This window comes from Myotis yumanensis, unplaced genomic scaffold (genome assembly GCF_028538775.1).
Source record: "Myotis yumanensis isolate MYYU_CA2020_CCGP unplaced genomic scaffold, mMyoYum1.0.hap1 SCAF_3, whole genome shotgun sequence".
In the NCBI taxonomy this organism is placed as follows: Eukaryota; Metazoa; Chordata; class Mammalia; order Chiroptera; family Vespertilionidae; genus Myotis; species Myotis yumanensis.
The window spans coordinates 211758164-211780614 of NW_027223754.1; the positions used below are offsets into that span (position 1 = coordinate 211758164).

The 22451-nt window shown below is 56.5% G+C and overlaps 1 protein-coding gene across 2 annotated transcripts in view; it reads right to left on the bottom strand.

Moving 5' to 3' along the window:
* SCUBE1 (signal peptide, CUB domain and EGF like domain containing 1) overlaps positions 1 to 21990 on the bottom strand; it is a 99321-nt gene extending 77331 nt beyond the window's left edge. For both annotated transcript variants that reach the window (XM_070411262.1, XM_070411261.1), the window contains exons 1-3: positions 21847 to 21990; positions 17057 to 17185; positions 516 to 644 (exon numbers count right to left, since the gene is read on the bottom strand). In XM_070411262.1, the coding sequence (XP_070267363.1) occupies positions 516 to 644; positions 17057 to 17185; positions 21847 to 21934 (346 nt within the window). In that variant the 5' untranslated portion in view covers positions 21935 to 21990. The remainder of the gene's footprint in view (positions 1 to 515; positions 645 to 17056; positions 17186 to 21846) is intronic.
* Between the last annotated feature and the right edge of the window lie 461 nt (positions 21991 to 22451).

The following is a 22451-nucleotide window of genomic DNA, read 5'->3' on the forward strand; positions in this document are numbered from 1 at the left end:
CCCCCCCCCCCCCCCCCCCCCCCCAGATCTCCAGTAACTCTTCTGTTGAAGCCCTAATCTCCAGTACCTCGGCACGTGACTGTGTTTAAGACAGGGCCTTTTCAGGGGCAATTAAATTGAAAATCGGTTAGGATGGGCCCTGCTCCAATAAGACTGGAGTCCTCATAAGAAGAGGAGATTAGGACACACAGAGAAAGACACCAAGTACACGAATGCACGAATGACCATGTGGATACCCAGTAGGGAGGTGGCCATCTGCAAGCTGAGCTGAGAGGCCTCAGAAAAAAAACCAAAAGAGCCAAACTTTGACTTGAGACTTCCAGCCTCGAGAACGGTGAGAAAAGAACTTCCTGTTGCGTAAGCTCCCCAGTGTGTGCTATTCTATTATGGCAGCCCCGGTAAACTTAAGACAAAGAACCGAAGGAGAGCCAGCCATCCCACAGCGCCCCACGTGGCAGCCGGAGCGGAGGCACGGGCAGGGGCGCCTAGCAGGCAGGGCGCGGCCCAGCACTCACCCAGGCAGTTGTGTCCATCGTGCGCCAGCATGAAGCCGTCGAAGCAGGTGCACCTGTAGTTCCCCGGGATGTTGATGCACTCGTGCACACAGCCCCCGTTGTAGGAGTCGATCTCACACTCGTCGATGTCTGCAAAGTGAGGGGCACGAGAGGGGTCAGAGGAAGAGCCTGGGGTCCCCTCTCCCCCCACTGCTGAAGGCACCTGGGCGTGACTGGCTAGGGGACGGCTCAACAGGCATTCACTAGAACTCTTGCTGGGGGCTGGGACCCAAAGGTGACAAAGGGCAAGATCCTGGTACTGTCGCAAGGCTGACCACACCTTGCAGAGCTGGCAAGAGCCACACCCAGCTCAGCCTCCTTCGAAAGCCTCTCCACAATAACAGCCTGTGGGGACCCTGTGTAGGCCCCAAACTGGATCTCTTCGCCCCTTTGAGAGCCTCCCATGAAACAGGGAGAATCAAATCAAAGGAACTTCGCATACCACCAAAAAGTGGAACCCCTGGAATGACCGCAAGTCCGCACACTCCTCCAAATAGTTTCCTTTCCCATCAGCATCTGCATTCTGAACTTCTACTGCCCCAGTGTCCTGTTAGAACAAAGGCTCTGTTTCACAAACAATGGCCAATAGCCTTTATAAAGGTCACCCTTTTGCCATTTTAAGTGTGTTTTTTTTTTTAACATTTCCCGTCAGGGTTCAAGGGGCTATCAGTTCTGGAGTTCCAGAGAGATTTGAGAGACTCGGAGAGTAACAGGAACGCCCAGTTCACATTCAACCAGCTGACAACACCATACACCGTATGCTTCTGTCTTTCAGTCCCACACGGACTCAGTGACGCAGGCGCCGTCACTATTCCAATTTCGCGAGGGCAGCGGAGAAATGGAGGCACAGGGGGCCAACACCTGGCCAAGGCCACACACTTACGAAGTAGGACACGTGGGGCTTCGAACCAGCGCGGCCTGGCCGCATCTCAACCACCGCGGGGAAACGGGAAGCGAGAGAAGCCGGAAGGGGCAGGCGGAAGTGCCCTCATAGCGGAACCGGAAATACCACACAGCGGACCGGAAGGTCCCTAGCTAAGCAAGACCGGAAGTGCCTCGGAAGTGGTTACAACCTGGGAAGAATCGGTCCGTCTCGTAGGCAGTTGAAGAGCGTTTTTGAGGTGGGTTCAGCTGTGGAAGCTGGGGCGGGGCGGGCCTGGGGAAGAGGGGGGACTAAGTAAAGGCAAGCCTCGCCCGTCCTTCAAATGCCTGAGGAGCTCCGTGCTCTCCACATTGGTCCGGAGAGCCGAGCTCCATCTAGCAAGGGTAGGCCGGTGGGGGGGTGGGGGGTGGGGGGAGGGGGGGTGGCGGGGAGGGGTCTGGGGGGCCAGTTAGCGTTCACAGGGAGGCATGTCCATCGGGACGACAGAGGCGGTCTCAGGAGGGAGTGAGTTCTCTGACCCCAGAGAGGACCAGGCACTGGACACCTGCCAGCCGGGAACACCGGAGGGGCTCCCTTTGGTGAAAACAGCATGGAGGCTCCTGAATCCAGGGCCTGGGCTGCGCAGCCTGCTCCGGTGCCCCACACAGCCGCCCGGAGGGGAGGACAGACTCGCCTGGGTCTCCGGAACCGCAGGAGACTTTTTCCTAACCTGCCTGCAGTGGCCCTCAGCATCAGCCGGGAAGCAGGCTCAGTGAATTGTTTGCAATCATATATTTCATGCACTGAGACATTTTAAATAACATTAAAGGAGGATATAAGGTTTTATGTTTGAAAAGGCACCTGGGTTTATGAAGACTGAGATATTAATGATCTCCCGGTCTCGGCAGCCCTGACCTTTCACCCGGTGGGTTTCACCCAGGTACACCGACCACTTCTCCCCACGGATCCTCCACAGACACTCCAAAGGCAGTGCGGTCCCACTCTACCTCATCGGCCGGCACTTTCCTGGGATGCCCCATCCAGTGAATAGCCGTCCACCTCTCTGCGGACATTGAATTGACTCCCAAAGCATGGCTTTCCTACACTGTTAACATGGTGACAGTCTGCCCACTGGTCACCCATTCCTACTACTATCTGATCTGAACCAGCACCCCCCAAATTGTTCCCTCCTTTCCTTCATTCAAGAAGGTGACTCTGTAGAAGGTGGCCTGGTCCCAGCTCTGAGAGTGGAATCTGATCCATCGAACCCAAACAGTGTGTGGCTTTACTGGGTGGGCACAGGACTTAGGTTGGATGAGTTAGGCTGAAGGAAAGGACTTTTATTTCGCACTTGGGTAAAAGAATTCCCCTCCCTCCCTCCTCCCCTCCCTCCCTCCCTCCCTCCCTCGTTGGACCTCAGAAGGAAGTATGCAGGCATCTACCGCTGAAACGTGCCAGCCCACTTAGCAGCCCTCTGGAGTCGGCATTTTAACTCCATGTTATGGTTGAGCAAACTGAAGTGCACAGAGGTTAGGTGATTACTTCAGGTCATGCAGAAGTGGTAGGACAAGGGTCAGAACAAAGGTCTTTCAGTCTACAAAGCCCGTGTCCTTCCTAATAGCCTGGAATGCCAGGCTTTGGCAAAGTATTTAATCCTTGGCACATTTACACTGTGTACCAAGAAAGTATTATCCAATCATCCAAACACCCACTCATCCATTCATCCTTATACTTGCCCCCCCCCCACACACCTATCCGTCTCCTACCCAAATGGCCAGCCAGCTGTCCACCTATCCATTATCCATTCATATAATCACTGTATTGGCTACCCATTCAAACATCCACCCAGCCATCCTTCCATTTGTCTATTCATGCAAAATTTATCCATCTAAATATCCAGCCAGCTGACCATCCTTCTATTCATCCAATCACCTATTATTCACCCACTCATTTATCCAGCCAAACATCCACCCATATAACTAACTAAACATGCATCCACCATCGAAACATTCAGCCAGACACCTGTCCTTCTATTCATCTAAACATTCATCCATCCAAACCTCCATTCATTTATCCATCCATCCATCCACATAGCTAACCACCTATCCATCAACTCATTGATCCAAACACCCATCTATCCAAACACACACACACACACATCCAAACCCCTACCCACTCATCTATCCAGTCAAAAAGTCACTCATCCATCCGAACACTATTCATCCACCCATCAATTCCTTCCAACATCACCCATCTAAATTGCATATAAAATATATACAATAAAATGTTCAAAAAGAATAAGAAGAAAAAAACAGAGGTTGAAGAATAAAAGAAAGCTGGTGAAAGTGTGCAGAAATACATTCAGTAATCCCAGCACAATTTCAAAAGGCAGGCCACAGATACAGCTCTGAGCTTCCTAGAAGCCAAAGCAAAGAAAGAAACACAATTAGTTTCAGAGTCACCACATCCATCAAGTGCACTAAGACCAGCTATTTTAATGGTGGTAAAACCTGAGAAAAATGTTTCTTCCTCTGATGACAATAATCATACACCCCACATTGCCTGGCATAGTTTCAGTGTTTGCCGGTTGTCTGGGTGTCATTATTATAACAGAATACTTTTCACTATCAAAATTACACACTATTTGATCACCATACCCATAGGGCATAATAAAGAGATTGCTGAGAAGTCAGTAAAACAACGCTAGCCTGTTCCTTCCCTTGACTCCCCACAGTGGAGGCCACAGTCAATACTAATGGGCTCAAGAGTGCAGGAAAGCTCGATGCTCACATCCCTTACCATGATCCATCCCCCTGGAGTTCCCCTTCCATCCGAGGATCTCTTAAAGCGGCCAGTTCCTTTCCGGTCCCCAGGCCTGAGTCTTCTCTGAGGCCAGCCTGCTTTACCCCAGCATCCCCGGCAGAGACTATACGCTCACAAATGAGCCCCGCCCCCCTTATTTTCTGTGTCTGTGCCTTGCATTTTTGTTTTTTAAGATCATGTGAGCCTCCTCCTTGAATTCATATGAGATAAACACAAACAAGTCAACTGCACAAGGTCTCTGCCAAAGCAAGTGGGTTTATTACGGTGATAAATATCCAAGGCCGCCAGCCCTGGAGGAGGCCCTGCAGACCTCCCAGGTGCTCTCAGGTTCAGACCAGGTTGTGAGAACCGTTAGAGCCAGGCAATGAGGAAGAAGATGGGTTGGGAGAGGATGAAGTAATAGAGGGGGGCAGAGCCAAGCTCTCTGGGTGTTTATTCTTTTTTTTTTTTTTTTTTAATCCTCATCTGAGGATATTTTTCTATTGACTTTTAGGGAAAGTGGAAGGGAAGGGAAAGAAAGAAACATCATGTGAGAGAGACACATGGATTGGTTGCCTCCCACACGGCTGGGGGTTGGAGCCTGCAACCGAGGTACAGACCCTTGACTGGGACTCGAACCTGGCACCCTTCGGTCTGTGGGCCAATGCTCTAACCAATGAGAAACCGCCTAGGGCTGGATGTTTATTCCTAACGGACTGTTGTGGGTTGAACTGTGTCACCCCAAAAAAGCTGTGTTGATGTCCTAACCTCTGCTATCAGTGACTGTGACCTGATTTGGAAATGGAATCTTCGTGGATGTAATTAAGAGGAGATCGTATTGGAGTCAGGTGGGCCCTAATCCGACGACTGGTGTCCTTGTAAGAGGAGGGACATTTGGGTACAGACACAGAGAGGAGGTTGGGACAGGGGAGGACGCCGTGGGAAATCACACAGACACACAGGGAAGAGGGCCATGTGACAACCGAGGCAGAGACGCGAGTGGGGAAGCCGAGTGGGAAGCCGGTGTGAGCGCTGCCCCCGTTTTCCTGACGCAGAGACTGAGGCACAGCGTGGCTGAGGCCCTCGCCTCCAGCCCTGAGCCGGTGGCCGTGCTCAGGTGCAGGTGCTATGCTTGGTGGAGCCCCGTCCTCGGGGTGCAGGGGATGCAAACTTCTTAAAAATGCTCCAGGGCTCCAAAGATTTGCTAAGGTGGGAGGAGATGTCACTCATTGTCCTCAAGGTGAGGGCTGGTGACAGGGATGGTCCTACAAGGGAAGGCAGGGAGGACACACCGTCTGAATCTGACGTGTGCTGAGGGCAGGAGTCCCACAGATAGCCCGGACATGCCTGCCCTCTCTCCAGCTGGGATTTTTTTTTTTTTTTTTTTTTTAATGAAAATGCAATTCCCAACAGAAAACATCTCCCGTCATTCAGCAGAGCAAGAAAAGCAGCAGGAGAGGCTCACGTGGGGTTGTAGGTCACAGGGTCCCGTGTTTCCTGTACTGAACCTGCAGCGCGTATGAGTCCACAGCTGCATCATGTGCCAGCAACTCAGTGAGGTGAGTTCGGTTTTTTCCATTTAATTCAAAATTAACACTCGCTGCCCCCCTAAGATATCCACTTACTCCGTGGTGCCTAGGTTCTAAAAGATTCTACTGCAGTGAGTCAGAGCGCCGTCTCCTTTTATTTTAATACTATTTCAGGGCATTCGCCTAAAAATCAGGACTGACTGCAGAGGTTCTCAAAATAAGGATTTTAAAAAAAATTGAAGTCTAGTTGGTGTACGATCTTAACATTAGCTTCCGGTGTGCGATACAGTGACTCAACATTTATATATGTTACAATGTGACAAGGAGGCTTGTCACCCGCCCTCCCCTCCCAGGTTATTCCTGCGAATGTCTTCTCATTTCCCCTTGAAATTGGCATTTTTCTCGACATTCCTTGCAAACGCTCTAACAAAGACGCCTTCGCTGGCTGGGCAGCGCGTCTCCGCCTTTGTCTGGGGGCTCCAGGAAAACCGTGGCTCCTTGGACCAGGCCCCCACCCCGGGAGAGATGGATGGCGTAGGAAGTTGAGTCCTTATTGGTGAATGAATCTTAATCTGGTTTGCTGGCTAATTATGCTCGAGGGAAGGTAGTTTGGCAGAGCCGCAGAGCAGGAAGGATGAGGCCTCCCCCCTCGGCTCCGGCGGCACAGGGTTAAGCTCTGGGTCTGTAATGACTGAGTAATGAGACCTGCTCTCTGTGGACCCCGGGCATCCATCGATCAGGCTCCCCTTCTGCCGAGACAGTGCCAGAAGTGGGCCCGGCAGTTAATTATGGGAAAGGTCAAAGGTCACACAAAACCAACACAAATCTATACACTTCTCCATTCCTCACACAGTGACCGTGGCTCAGCCAGGGGGCGGGAAGGTCTCCCTTTCCAGCCTGTGATCCAAGATAACCATGGGCTGGGGCCGCTTGCTGACCTCCCCAGGGGCCCTCGCGCTCGGGGCCGCTACACGTCTGCTCACGCTGTCCCCTCTGCCTGCGCTCCTCCCCTTCACGGACACCCACACGCTTTACAGGCCGAGCCCCAGCACCACCTCCTCCCTGAAGCTTTTGCTGATCCCCTGGCAGATGCGACTCCGCCCCACCCACTGGGCCCCCTACGTCCCCCCTGCCCAACAGACACTGTTATTCCTCTCGCTTGCTGTGTACGTGGCCGTGAGCCCCTCTGCAGGAGCCGTGCCCTGTTCAGTCTGAGCCTCAAGCACAGAGTACGCTCCACCATGGTCTGCTCGACACGGAAGGAAGGAGCGGGCGGGCACCTCGCTGGCGGCCTCAGCTGACTGACCCCACCCAGGGAGGCAGCCCTCACGCACCAGCCCCCGGAGGAGAGGCCCTAGCATCTCTCTTACAACAGGGAAACCGAGGCTCAGAGATGTCATTTGCCCCGCCCAAGGTCACATGGCTAATGCCAGGGCAGCCAGGAAGTGAGCCCGGCCACCCAGCTTCAAAGTTAATGCCATTTTGGGCACCAAGGACTGCCCGTAGGATTCTGTTTGTGTGAAGTCTCCAGAAACAGCAAGTCTATCGAGACAGAAAGTAGCCCAGCAGTTTCCTGGGCTGGAGGTTGGGGGCTGGAGAGTGATACTAAGGGGTGCAGGGGTGCTTTTGGGGGTAAGGAAAAGGCTCTAAAACTGATGAACGCACAACTGTCAGTTCCTAAAAGGCACTGACTTTGAATGGGTGAAGTGAATGGTATGTGAGTGATCTCAGTGAAGCTGTTTACATTTTTACAAAGTTACTGCTGTTGGTTTCTTGTCTGCAGTGCTGGCTGGGTCCCTGGGGGCTCTGCCTGGGTGCCGGGAAACCACACAGAGGCTCACTCTGAACTGACCTCAGATGCCACCTGCCCAGCGTGAGCTCGTGCTAGGCCCTGTGGCCCCCAAGCACCAGGCGGGACTTGCCTATCAAACCCAAAGGGCCAGTTCACGACCCCTTTCTCCCCCCAAAAACAGCCGGCCCTCCTCGGGGGGCTGTTCTCAGGCTCCGGCGTCAGGCCTGCTGGACACCGAAGCAGCCCGGCCGTGGGGGAGCTGGCCGGTGGAGTGCTTGAGATGGAAGTGGGGAGGGGCCAGGGGCCTGGCAGCCAGAGTCCAGCCCTCTCTGCCCCTTCAGTTACAGCCATGGCGTTCTCCGATCCCCTTAGCGGAAGGTGGGGGCGAGGCCTGGGCCCCCAAACTGCAGGCCAACCTCTGTGAACTCGACAGGAGAGCGATCAGACATGTGAAGTCGCCAGCCTTGGAAGAGGTGAGCGAGATGCTCGATGCACCTCTGGGCTTAGGAAGGGGCACCCGAGTCCAGGTTGGACCAGAGGCGCTATGTTGCCAGCAGGTCAGGGGCTGACAGCAACTTGAACCTCAGCCTCCGGCTCAGGCTTCTTCCCCTCACCGCGCAGGCCGTGCAGTGTGACTTCCTTCTCCAAACCCCCAGGTGTCTCCTGCCAACAATAACAGGAGCAGCAACGACAATGGCATCATCTAACGCAATGGTTCTCAACCTTCCTAATGCCGCGACCCTTTAATATACTTCCTCATGTTGTGGTGACCCGCAATTTCATTGTGACAAATTGAACATAATTAAAGCATAGTGATTAATCACAAAAACAATCTGTAATTATATATGTGTTTTCCGATGGTCTTAGGCGACCCCTGTGAAAGGGTTGTTCGACCCCCAAAGGGGTTGCGACCCACAGGTTGAAAACCGCTGATCTAACGGCAAGTGGCTCAGCCCTCACTGCAGCCCAAGCAGCAGGGCCCAGCTTCCCTCGACTCAGAGAAAGAAGCAGAGGCTCGGAGAGCTGAGCTGCCTGGCCCCAGATCACCCAGCCAGTAAGTGGCAGAGCTGGTGCGGGAGCCCAGGCCGCTGCTGCAGGCCCCACCCTCCTAACCCTGATGGCAGTCCTGTCCCATCGGGGCAGTTCCCCCATCTCAGTGACCCAGGGCCCAGGGCGCTCGCGAGGACCATGCCGCCTTCCTGCCTCCTTCCCTCCTGTGCCAACACCTTCCCGGGCTGGCCCCTCGCCCTCAGCCAGACGCTGCCAGAGGCACTGCCAGCCTAGAGGGAGAGACTGACCCCGGCACGGATAAACACATCTCACGTGAGGACAGCCTCGCCCACCAGTGCACGGCCAGGCCTAGTCTGCCTGCGGGGCTGCCTGCGGGAGGGACAGGCGGCTAACAGTCCAGCGGGAGCCCACCTGCCACCCCCAGAGACGGCCAGCCTTGGGCACCACCGGACAAGGAGCACCCTGAAGAGGAAGCTGCCCGGCACAGGGGTCCTCAGGGGCCTGGGTGTCCTGGCCCGAGACCTGAACTTTGCCATCAGCACACTAAGGCCCAGAGGTCCACAGACCTGCTCATGGTCCCACAGAGCTGGCAGCGGTCTCCACAGAACCACATCAGCTCTCTGCCTGGGACACAGGGCTGGGGGGCCCAGCCAAGGCTCGCGGCTCCTGAGGGGTGCATGGACAGCCAGGGCATGATCAGCCCGGCGGCCATCAGACCAGGCCAAGGTCCAGGCTGGCCGCTGGGCTTGACTCCCACGGCCGCAGCCCTGGCCCATCTGGAGGACCCTGAGCACACCCCCCGAGACCCCTGACCTTGCCCGCACACAACCCTCGGGCTCGCTTTGTCTCAGGCCTTTGGGGAAGGCCGTCATCCATTTCAGTAGCATTCAAAGGCCAACAGCCGCCGTTTATTTTCTTAGAAATAATGGTTTTTTTTCTGGTTAGCATTCCTCAGATGAAAAAACAAATACAGCCACTGTAATAAGACGCGGCCAAGAGGAGGCAGAGAGCCCGGAGGAAGGGGCAGCCAGGGGCCTGCGCCAGCCTGGGGAGCTGGAGAGATGGGGGTGGGGAGGGGGCAGAGACCCCTCCAACTCCTGGAGAAATGGGGATTTAGAGAAAAAAGGAGCTTAACACGCAGGCACTGCCTTCATCACACTCTCACACTGCCTCCTCCACCCTCGGCTCAAATGTGTGTCTGGGGCAGGTGCCTCTGCTGCCCTGGATGGCAGGGCCCGGGGCTCTGGAAGCTGAAGCCACTTGGATATACTGAGTCTGCAAAGCCCAAAGCAGGCCTCTGCATCCTCGCTGCAACACCTCCCTGGGCCGCCAGAGCTGGAAGGGACGGTGGACGCCTCCCTCCCTGGGCCGCCAGAGCTGGAAGGGATGGTGGACGCCTCCCTCCCTGGGCCACCAGAGCTGGAAGGGACGGTGGGTGCCTCCCTCCCTGGGCCACCAGAGCTGGAAGGGACGGTGGGCTCCTACCTCCCTGGGCCGCCAGAGCTGGAAGGGACGGTGGACGCCTCCCTCCCTGGGCCACCAGAGCTGGAAGGGACGGTGGGTGCCTCCCTCCCTGGGCCGCCAGAGCTGGAAGGGACGGTGGACGCCTCCCTCCCTGGGCCGCCAGAGCTGGAAGGGACGGTGGGCTCCTCCCTCCCTGGGCCGCCAGAGCTGGAAGGGACGGTGGACGCCTCCCTCCCTGGGCCGCCAGAGCTGGAAGGGACGGTGGACGCCTCCCTCCCTGGGCCGCCAGAGCTGGAAGGGACGGTGGACGCCTCCCTCCCTGGGCCGCCAGAGCTGGAAGGGACGGTGGGCTCCTCCCTCCCTGGGCCGCCAGAGCTGGAAGGGACGGTGGACGCCTCCCTGGGCCACCAGAGCTGGAAGGGATGGTGGGCGCCTCCCTCCCTGGGCCGCCAGAGCTGGAAGGGACGGTGGGCTCCTCCCTGGGCCGCCAGAGCTGGAAGGGACGGTGGGTGCCTCCCTCCCTGGGCCGCCAGAGCTGGAAGGGACAGTGGGCTCTGCTGAGGGTCCGCTCGCTCTGCTCTATTAACTTAGTCTGATGACACCTCTGCAGGGAGCCCTCCTAACGCCCTCCCCCTCTAGCACAGGTACTCTCTCTACTTCACCCCCACAGAGTCTGCTTTGCATTCCCCCCCACCCACTGCACTCTCCACACCGTTAGGATCCTATCTTTCCCACCAACCAGTGAGGTCAGGGAAGCGTGTCTTGGCCCCAGCACCACCCTTGGCACAGAGTAGGTGCTCAGTGAATAATCTCGGCACTACGCTGAATCTGGACCAGCGGACACATTTTACAGACGGGCAAACTGAGGCTCAAGAAGGTGAACTTGCCTCCAAGCTTAAATGCCCTTAGGATGAGCTTTATATTTTTTCCTTCTAAAAACAGATGCAGGCTCCAAGAGGCCTAAACTCTGTGCAGAGCCGGGACCACTGCAGTCACCACCTAATTGCTAGCTGACAGCAACTTGGAATTGTAAGTCCCATCTGATTTCTTCCTGCCCGCTGGTCCGCAGACCTGGAGCCTTTCATCTGCGGCCAGGAGGCACATGTTCGCGCCCATAATTGCACGTTTTAAGACTTTACCTCCTGTGGCCTTTCCTGGCCTCCCCCAAAGCAGAATTTTATCTGGACTTTGAGTAAAGTGGACAATAACAGTGATGAAAACGATTTAATAAGGTCACAGGCATTGTTCCCTAAGCGGGCCAGTTGGTTTTAAGGTGTGTTTTTGTTTTTGCTCCTGATGTGAGACTAAATGGATCACTGGGTGTGTTACTAGGAGTTTTGTTAAAACACTTAATAGCACGGCCTGTAATCTACCCAACTTCAGTGACTGACAGGGAGCCCCGGGGACAGACAAGTCAGGAAGCGACTATTTACATTCACTGCACACATGCTAATTTTGTGATCTCCAGTGTAATTTTTTTCCTTTTCACAAAAAAGGGGGAAAATAATAATACATTTGATATACTGTGGCTAAAACAAAAATTTATTTCCCCCAAGGGTTTTAATTACAGCATTTTGGAGAAGGCCCGAGTTGGAACTTGCAAGAGGAATAAACCACTTGAGTGAATGGTCTAAAAGTTCAGTGCACATCGAAGGGGCGCCATGAGGAAGAGGCGCCGCGCAGAAGGGACGCTGTGCGCTGCGGGTTCAGGCGAAACAGCGATTACCCAGAGGGTCTTAGTTACTTAAACAACAAGCCATGTGAGGGCATTTGCTCCTCGTTTGGGGCCTGGTCCTGATTATAAACGAGAGCTTTTAATTAAGATTAGCAAGACCCAATTCAGGCTATAATTTGGTCCTTTTCCTTAGCCAATGTCTATGAAACAAAGCAGTTAAGGTTAAATGAGTTGAGCATTTGAAGGGGATGAAATGCCCCCTCCTCACCCTGGCCTGACCCTCTTCACCCCTGCCTGCCCCTCGGTACAGAGATCACAAACAGGCCCAACTAATTCAGACCAGGACAGGGCTGGCCCTGGCAGCTCTCTGAAGGCCTCTGCATAAGGGAGCTGGTGAGCTGGGGATGCACAGGCTTAGCTAAATGAAAGATTGGGCAAACAGAATATGCAAAGGCCCTGGGGTAGGAAGGAGCTGGCAAGTTTAAACTAGAAAGATGGCAGTGATGCTGGGGTGTGGTTAGGGAGAGAAGGCTAGAGCATGACAGCAGCGCAAAGTGGTCAGCTGAGTGCTGGGCAAGCCCGAGGGATGCCACCTCCTAGTTATGCGATGGGTGATGCGCTTTGAGACCATCACATTCACAGGGCCTGGCTCCGATGGGCTGGCGGCCGCAAGGGGGTGGTGGTGGGCATAGGAAAGGGTTTCCTTCCCCAGCCCCCTCCAGGACTCCTTAGCTAGGAACTGTCCACTTCATTCACACAGGCTGCGGGGCCTGGTCCTCTGCTGAGATCCCATGCTGACCAGGGTTGGAATCCAGGTTCTGCTGCTTCTAGTCTGGAGACTGGGCTAGAGACCGACCTCCCAGTTTCCCCAGCCTAACTCTGCTACAGGTCCACACCGGTGTCCTTGGACTAGTCCCTCCCGCTCTCAGGTCTCACTTTCCTCACCTGTGAAACCTTCAGAGTTTGGGAGGCAACGGTTCTGGGCCCAGGCTTAAGTTAAGTCACATAGGTCATCGCAAAGCATGTAACAGGAGCTCTGAAGGAGGGTGCCCACAGGTGACAAACAGCTCACCTGTCTGGGGCAGCAGGGAAAGCTTCCTGGAAGAGGTGACCATTGTGATCCAGCCTCCCAACCTTCCACTCAACAGATGCCTTTCATGCCCTGTGCCAGGCCTGGTGCTGGATTCTAGGGATTGGAGGTGAATAGGCCACAGATCCTACACATTCCAGGAGGACATACAGGGAAACATAAATGTAGAGTGACCAGGCCAAAGTGGAGGTATGAATGGATCTGGGAGGTGTGAATAGGCCTGGGAGGTGTGAATGGGTCTGGGAGGTGTGAATGGGCCTGGGAGGTGTGAATGGGTCTGGGAGGTGTGAATGGGTCTGGGAGGTGTGAATGGGCCTGGGAGGTGTGAATGGGTCTGGTGTGGTTATCTGTAAAACACAGGGGCTGCCCTGGACACCTATTCATGTTCCTTCCAACTCTGCACATCCACGGATTTACCTCGAGCTACTGCAAATGCTGTCAGGATGCACACCATCAGGAAGACACTGGTTCATCCTCAGCCTTGCTCACAGCCGTTCCCACCAGTCTGAGGCACCTCAGTCGGAATAAGCAGGCCTCCTGCCAAGCTGACTGCACGGGGCCCCACACTGCTCCCCGGACACAAGTGGCTGCACACGGAGAGGCTCAGTGATCCCCGCACATCACAGGCCGCATGGCATGGCTAGATGGCCTTGAAGGTGTGCTCAGAAGCCCGGAGAGGGGCGGGCTGCCTCAGATGCTGGGTGTGCGAAAGGGAGGGTCACAACCAGCAGAAGTTGCAAGGCTGACACAGTTAAGGGTTTAAGAGGCGCACTCAGCCCCACACAGGGCTTCCCAGACGCTGGGTCCATTTCCCGTGAAGGACTAGGGAGACCGTGGGAGCCACGTGCTCCGGGCATGTCTGCAGAGGATCCGTCCTCTGTGCTCATCACAATCAGTAGCGCCGTCTACCAGATCCCAGGACAGGGCACTCATTTCCCGCGGCCTCCACGCCAGCCTCTGCCCACCCCGCACCAGCTCAGGACCTGCAGACAAAGAGCCCGGGAGGGAAACGGCTTCCCCGAAGTGGGAGTGCTGCCTGGAGGGGGCGATGGACTGGGATGTCTGCTGCAGGGCAGGGCAGCGTATGCTTCTGGCCCGGAAGGAGGGTTAGTGGAACAAAGGAAAGCCTTCTGTCACTTGTCATTTTATTGTACGTTCTCGGTAGACGGTCATCTGTGAACGGCACACATGTCCGTATGTCTCTATGGGGATATGAATATATGCATATGGTTTATCTGAATCATCAATGAACCAGAACATCACATTTCCCAGCCATTTTAGAACCTGGGTATTGCTGGAAAAAGACAAAGCCACACCCATTTTCATATGCTGAACAACATTATGGTCATCAGCTTGATCATGGTATCATCATCACCACCACCACCACCACCATCGTTACCATCATCAGCATTCTCTTCATCTTCAACATCACTATCATCATCATCATCATCAGCTCCTCACTATCATCATCATCTTCATCTTCCTCATTATCATCATCAACATTCTCATCCTCCTCTTCATCCTTCTCACTGTCATCATCACTATCATCACCATCATCTTTATCTTCATCCTCCTCACTGTCATCAGTATCACTATCATCACATCATCATCTTCATCCTCATTACCATCATCTTCATCCTCCTCATTACCATCATCTTCATCCTCCTCACTATCATCAACATCACTATCACCACCAAAATCCTTATCTTCATCCTCCTCACTGTCATCAACATCACTACCATCATCATCATCATCATCATCTTCATCTCCTCACTGTCATCAACATCACTATCATCACCATCCTCATCATCTTCATCCTCCTCCTCCTCATCAACATCCTCATCCTCAGCACCCTCCTCCTCCTCCATCTTCCTCATCGTCATCATCAACATCCTCCTCCTTACCATCAGCATCACTGTCATTATCAATGTCATCCTCATTAACATATCCATCCCATCAGCACCATCACCAGCACCTCGGTAACAGCAGCTGAAATGTTTATAGAGTGTGTCCTGTGTGCCAGGTTATGCTCAAATCCTCTATACGCATTAACTCATGCAGTCCTTACACTATCTCCATGAAGTCACCACTGTTATTATCTCTAGTTTACAGACTTGCAGAGGTTAAATAGCTTGTGCCTGCTTTAACCACCACCTGTGGTGGGGGTACTTTGGGCCCATCTAACCAAAGGAGAAACTGAGGCTCAGGAGGGAAATGACTACCTAAACCTTCACACCAGAGGTGGGTGGCAGCCCAGAGCGAGCCTTCATGGACCCAGCACCCACACTTCCCATAGGCCCTCGCATCTCTCGGGGCATCTTACACGTGGCTCATCTAACCAGAACTCCAGTCTGGGCAAAAGAGAGCCAACTGAGACTAAATGTATTCTGCACGCCTGCTAGTGTAGGCCTGCCCCAGAGCTGGGACATGGGGACAAACCCAAGAGACTCTGCAACTGAGGAGCTCACTGTGAGCCCAAGGTCGACTTCAGTGTGGCGGCCCCAACGCCGAGCCCATGGCTGACCTCAAGAAATGAGCTCATAGTTCAGTGGGGGAGCAAGACACGTAGTTACAATCCAGAATCAGAAGTGCCATGATGGAGGGTAGCAGGGAGCTGAGTAGGTACTATAGCAGCTGTGTGTGTGTGTGTGTGTGTGTGTAGTGGAGGCATCAGCGAGGGCTTCCTGGAGGAGGCAAATCTAAAACATGATGAGAAATTAGCCAGAACACAAAGGGTGGAAAAGGCGCTCTAGGCGAGGGGAAGCCTGGACTGTGTGTGTGGCCAGGACACATGTGTTATGTGGTACTTCAGGAAGTGAGGGGCAGAGGCCGGAGCCAGGCTGGAGAAAGGGAGGCCCCTGGCAATTCCTGGCACAGTCACAGCCTCCTCCTCTCTCACCTTCACACAGAGGATGTCGGCTCATTGAGCCAGCAAGTGTGACCCCATCCGGGCTCAAGCTGAAGCTGGACTCTGGGGATGTCAGGGAAACAGGTAGGCGACCAAGCGTGGGCCTCCTGGCAGGGCTGGCAGGAAGGGACCTAGGACCTGAGCTGGAGGAGGACAAGCTGAGTGAGTGGCTGGAACCGGCAGAGATGGGGTCACCCTCGGCTCTCCCTTGCCAGAGCGCTGGGCCTGCAGTGGGGAGCATAGGGTCAGAAAACGGTGACACAGAGCCACACACGTGCCACTTGGAACCACCGAGCTAACTAACCTCCAGGCCCTGCCAGCAGCCGGGCCAGCACGTGCCACCAGGCTTCTGGCTGACGTCCGCTCTATCTGCCTGGGGCCTGGCCTCCTGCCAGAGGTCTGTGGGCAGCGCCAGCTCCCCCTCAGGCTCCTGGGCCCCAAGCAAGGCCAGGATGCGGCCAAACCAGGCACGACCCAGGCCATGTCATCTGGCCAGCACTCAGCCTTAAGTAGATGCCCAGCGAATGAGAAGGATAAACAATGTCAGCGTCCCCAGAAGGCATAGCTGCTTCTGCAAAACTCCAGCTCCTGTGCAGTGTGTCCAGAAGCGTATGTGTCGCGTTCCTAACACAAACCTCACGTGGAGACAGTGGGGCAGGGCTCAACGAGGAGAAAACGAGATGCCAGAGACCCGGTTGTGAGCGCCGGCCATGCCGCTGAGAGCATGGGGTCTGCGAAAATGCCTCTCCTCTCTGAGCCTCAGTTTTCCTCATCCACAAAATGGGGACAGACGGGGAAGATTGGGAGCAGAGCTTCTCATCCAGGGGTGCACATCGGTCACGTGCTGTTTCTGGCCCCGGATGCTGGCCCTGCCCCAGGCCTGTAGTCAGAAAACCCACCAGACCCTCCTAGACACACCTCCCCAAGTTCCATCCGGCCTGAGAGACCGGCCCCAAAGACAGTGGAGCCCGCTCTTTTCTCTCTGCCTGCCAGGGGGCGGTTTCCAGTGCTGGACATCAAACCAGCACCCAGGGGCAGGGAAGGAAGGCTGGACAGACAGACAGCACATCACCGTCCCTGGGCTGGCTCAGGTGTGGCCGGCTACTAGCAGGTCCTTTGGAAGCTACAGGCCACATAGGGTGACTTCAGAGACCTTGGGGTGTCACCTCAGGCCTTTACCCCACACACATCCAGTCCAGGATAGACGGGCAAAGATATCATTCAACACTTCATCTCGATTTCTTAAAAACAAAACAAACACCCCAAAGTTTCAAACCCAGGGAGAGCCAGGCACCCCATGACTCCCGATTCCACCCCCGGGGGAGCCCCCAGGTGGCGGCTGCAGGCCGGAAGGACTGGCTGGGCTCACCTTCGCACTTCCTGCCTTCCCCCTTGAAGCCTGGCTTGCAGAGGCATCTGTAGGACTTGGGCGTGTTCTGGCAGATGGCATCGATGTGGCATTCGTCCGTGCCCTCCGAGCACTCGTCCACGTCGTCTCCTGTTGGGGGAGGGGAGACACTGGTGAGGTGTGGCCCTGTTGCGGGGGGTGGGGGGGTTGGGGGGGAGACAGTGGTGAGGTGTGGCCTCTCTTGCAGGAGGGGAGACACTGGTGAGGTGTGGCCCCTGTTGGGGGAGGGGAGACAGTGGTGAGGTGTGGCCCCTGTTGGGGGAGGGGAGACAGTGGTGAGGTGTGGCCCCTGTTGGGGGAGGGGAGACAGTGGTGAGGTGTGGCCGGGAGGCAGGCGGGGCAGTGGAGCAGGGAGCGCCTCCTGCCTCTGGCCCCACATTGATCACTGGACTAGTTAACAGTAACAGCTGTGCCATGATCTAGTGCAGTGGTTCTCAACCTGTGGGTTGCGAACAATGAAAATACATCCTGCATATCAGATATTTACATGACGATTCATAACAGTAGCAACATTACAGTTATGAAGTAGCAACGAAAATAACTTTATGGTTGGGGGTCCCCACAACATGAGGAACTGTATTAAAGGGCCGCGGCATTAGGGAGGTTGACAACCACTGCTAGTGTGACAAGTGGCCTCTGGGCGCATCTTTGGGGCTGCTGGTTCCCACTCGCTTTCACACCGAGCCATCAGATCCCTCTATTGTTCCCACTAACAAGATGGGAAAACCGAGGCTTGGGGGTGCAGCGAGGAGCCCCTCTCTGTCTTGTTCCCTCCACAAGCATCGCTCCAACCCACTCCACTCTCTTCATTACAGGATGTAGAGCCCTTGAAAGAATTTAACTCCATCCCTGTTGGGTTACAGATGGGGACACTGAGGCTAGCTTGGAGCCATGAGCAGAGGCCAAGTTAGGAGACCCAGGCAGGTGATGGGGACATGGGAGCCCACCCAGCCCCGAGGCTGGGAAGCAGGCCTCTCCGGGGGCTTCCACCTCCCAGCCGGGAGCGCCCCGCAGTGACCGGCCCTCGGCGGGCTCACCGGCCGTCCATGGTCCCCACTCCCCACCCTCTCTCCTCTCCACCTCAGAAATCTCCGTCCAAACCTGGTTCTCAGGTCCCAACTTCCAAAGTCAAGTTCAGTCTAGGTGGTGAGGGCTCCTGATACTCCCCACCTCCCACCCCAACACACACAGCTTCAGTCTGGAACAGCTCCCAGGCAGAGTAATGCAAAATAGATTTGTGCATCTGTGTGTACACTGTAACACACACACACATACTCACACTCACATACACACACACACTCATACACACACACACACACACTCACACACTCACTCTCTCACACACACCACACACACACACATACTCACACTCTCACACACACACACACACTCACATACTCACACACTCACTCTCTCACACGCACACACACATACACACACATACACACACACTCACATACACACTCACATACAAACATACATACACTCACATACACACACACACTCACATACTCACACACTCACTCTCTCACACACACACACACCACACTCACACACACATACTCACACTCACATACTCACACACACACTCTTACACACACTCACACTCACACTCTCACACACACACACCACAGTCACACACTCTCTCTCACACACAGTCACACACACACCACACTCACACTCTCTCACATACACTCACACACACACACACACACACACACACCACACACATTCTCACATACACAGACACACTCATACACACTCACATATACACACACTCACACACACACACATTCTCACATACACAGACACACTCATACACACATATACACACACTCACACTCTCACACACACACATTCTCATATACACAGACACACTCACACTCACATATACACACACACTCTCACACACATTCTCACAGACACACTCATACACACTCACATATACACACACACTCTCACACACATTCTCACATACACAGACACACTCATACACACTCACATATACACACACACTCTCACACACACACTCACACACACTCTCTCTCACACACACACATTCTCACATACACAGACACACTCATACACACTCACATATACACACACTCACACTCTCATACACACTCTCACACACACACACAGACACACACACCCCTCAGACAGGAAGAGGACCTTCGGGGCACAGGAGAGCAGAGCCAGGAGAACCCCAGCTATAAGGTAGGTTACAGATGAGGAAACTGAGGCCCGGCGGGGGGGGGGGGGGGGTTGTAGGTCAGTGGCTCCTTAGGGGCAGAGGCTGAAGGTCAGGTCCAGAGCTTGTCTACCTGCCGTGTTACCTCCATCCTGCTCTGAATGTCATACTGATGCGGACAGACAGACAGAGGGACGGACCCAGAGGACAGTACAAGGAACCCTGCAGCCACAGGCACCCAGGGGCAAGCCCGCCTCTCCATGCCTCCGGCCTCCCTCTGCGCTGTCGGGTCCTCAAAGAAAACCCCTGGAATGACTCCGCTGGCTGGCACCAGGCTTCCTGGGGGCTCAGGGGGGTCCAGGGGGGCTCTAAGAAACCACTGCTGCTTTCCTCCTCTGCCCTAATCCTAAGGCTCCAGCCTGCCCCCAAAGGAAGAAGCATCAGAAGAAATACAGTCACTTCCCTGCACGCTCGCACATGCACACGCACACATGCACACACACACATGCACACAGACCCATGCACGCACATGCACGCGTGTGCACACAGCAGGTGGCATCACTTTTCAGGGTGGTGTATCTGCTCAGGCCAGCAGCTTGTTCTCTGCATCTGCCCTAAGGAAGGGGGGACAGAGGCAGGAGGCCCGAGCCAGCCCTCGGTGTCCAGGGGCCGGCAGGACCCCCCCTCTGGGGAAGTGATGACAGAGGGACCCCCATGCAGGGGTGGCACAGCCTCAAAGGCAGGAAGTCAGAGGCCGGACAGGGCCACTGCAGCCACTTCTGAGACAGGGTCAGCGGGGGAAGCAGGCCACAGGCCCTGCGCTCCCTGCTCCCTAAGGGCCAGTGCACAGGAATGAGGGGGGCTGTCTGGCGCTCTGGAGCCCTTGCGCCTCTAACCCCCCGTGTCCCATCGAGGCCAGCGTCCTCCTGAGGATGGGAAGGAATGGCTGTTAGCCAAAGGGGCACCCTCAGGTGGGGGCTGGGGAGAGGGCAGGTGAGTTTCAGGAGCGGGAGAGCAGCCACAGGCCATTTGTCCCAGGGGTGCTCGGCCATGCTCCCCGTCCTGGGCTGGGGCTCCCCCCACAGGCTCTGACTTTGGTGTGTCCCCAGCACAAGGCTTCCGTGGGGAGGAGCTGGGGGCGGAGACAGACGTGGAGGAGAGACAGAGAGGCGGGGAGAGGCTCATACAGGAACAGCCAAACGAAATTTTAGGACCTCAAAGCTCAGGAGAGACACCCCCAGATAAGTGGGGGTGTGGGCAGCAGGACCCCAGCTTCCTGGGGGGCAGGGGGCACGTGAAAAGCAGCTCAGCTGCAACTACGGAATTGAAATGGTCTGGCCTCCTCACTCAGGGCGTGACTCCCGTGGCCAAATGCAGACCTCAGGGAGCCCAGTGTGGCAGTGCGCGCGCGCGCACGCACGCGTGCGTGCGTGCGTGCGTGTGTGTGTGTGTGTGTGTTCGTGTGCACGCCCGGAAAAAGCCCAGGAGAGCACCAGGGGCAGGTAGGACCCACCCCCGACCTCCCCACACCAGGGAGAGGAAGGGAGGAGCTGTGGGAGGGGAGACCCTGCCGTCAGCTTTGTGGGCGAGACCCTCCCAGACACCAGGAGAGTGGGAGGGGCAGGGCCCTATGAAATCCTGGGGAGCCCCCTCCTCTCCTCTGCTGCCTGCCTAACCCAAGCTGGGGTCGGGTTACTCGGACGCCAGTAACTCCTTCCTCAGTGTCTCCTGCTTCCTTCCCTCCTGCACCTCCTGGCCCACCCCGTCCCATGTCTGCTATCCTCTCGGTTTCCTCCATCTCCTCCCCTCAGTGTCCGTCTGTCTGTCCTGCCTCCTGCCCGACTGTCCATCTGCCTATCGCTTTCCAGCCATCTCCATCCCTCTCCCCTCTGGGCGTCTGCCTCCATCTCCCCTCTGCCTTCCTGTCCCTTGGTCGTCCGTCCCTCAGTCTCCCTCTTTGATCGTTTCCTTTCCCGCTGCGGGTGTGCCTCCTCCTCCCCGCTCCGTCTCCCCCTCCCCTCCCTCCCGTCTCGGTCCTCGGTGTCTTCTCTCCCTCCACGTCTGTCTTCATTGGGATTCTCCCTGTGTCCTTTTGTGTGTTCCCTCCGTGTCTCCTTCTGTCCGTCTGTCCCTTCATCTGCCACCCTCCTTTCTCTCTACGTCCGTCCTTTCTCCCCGGGCCACCCCCTCGCAGTCTCCCCTCTAACCCTGGGGGAGCGCCCGTCCGGCTCCGGGGTCCCCACTCTCCCCTCTCCGTCCGCGCGGGGCGGGGGCCCTCGGCCCGGGGCCTCGCTTTCTTTCTTCCTCCCCGCCCTCGCCCTCCTCCTCCCCCGGGACCTCAGTCCACCAGCCCCAGCTGCGGGCCGGCCGCTCCGGTAGCCCCGGGCCACCCGGTCCGCGGGGAGGGGGCGCCCCGCGCGGGTCCCAGAAGTTACTTTGCAAAGAGTCCGGGGCGGACAAGGAACCGTGCGGGCTTCGGCGCTCCCGACTGCGCGGGGCAGGGGACCCGCCCGGGACCCGCCGCCGCCGCCCGGCGCCCGCCGCCCCCCGTGGGGCTTACCTGGGAGCCCGCTGCCCCCCGCCAGCTGCCCACGCGCGCCCAGGGCGAGCAGCACGCACAAGTGCCAGCGCACGGCCGCCGCGCCCATGCTCGCTGCGGGCCGGGCCGGGCCGGGTGCGGGCGAGCCGGGCGCGGGGATCCCGACTGGCCGCTCGGCGAGCGCTCCCGCTGCTGGCTCCGCGGCCACCGCTCGGGCTCGCTTCCTCCAGCCGGCGCGGCTGACGAGCTGACAGCCGCGCGTTCATTGGCCCGTGGTGCTTGGGGGCGGGAAGCCGCGCGCGGCCGGCCAATGGGCGCCGGTGGTCGGGCCGCGGGGGGAGGGGCGGCGCCGGGGTGGGGAGGGGGGGACCGGACCAACCCGCCCCTCCCGGCGGGCGGCAGGTGGGGGGTAGGGGCCCGGGGGGCTCGCGCAGCCGCGGGGTGCGCGGTCTCGGCCAGGCGGCGGCTTACACGGACGCTGCTCCCTCCGCCTGTCCGCTCCTCCCCCCTACACCCCGGTCATCTAGGGTGACCGCCCTTCTAGGGGCAGCACCCCCCCCCCAGGCCCCCCGCGCACACACACTGGGGTGAGGCGGGGGCCCGCCACCGGTTCTCGGAGGGTTAGA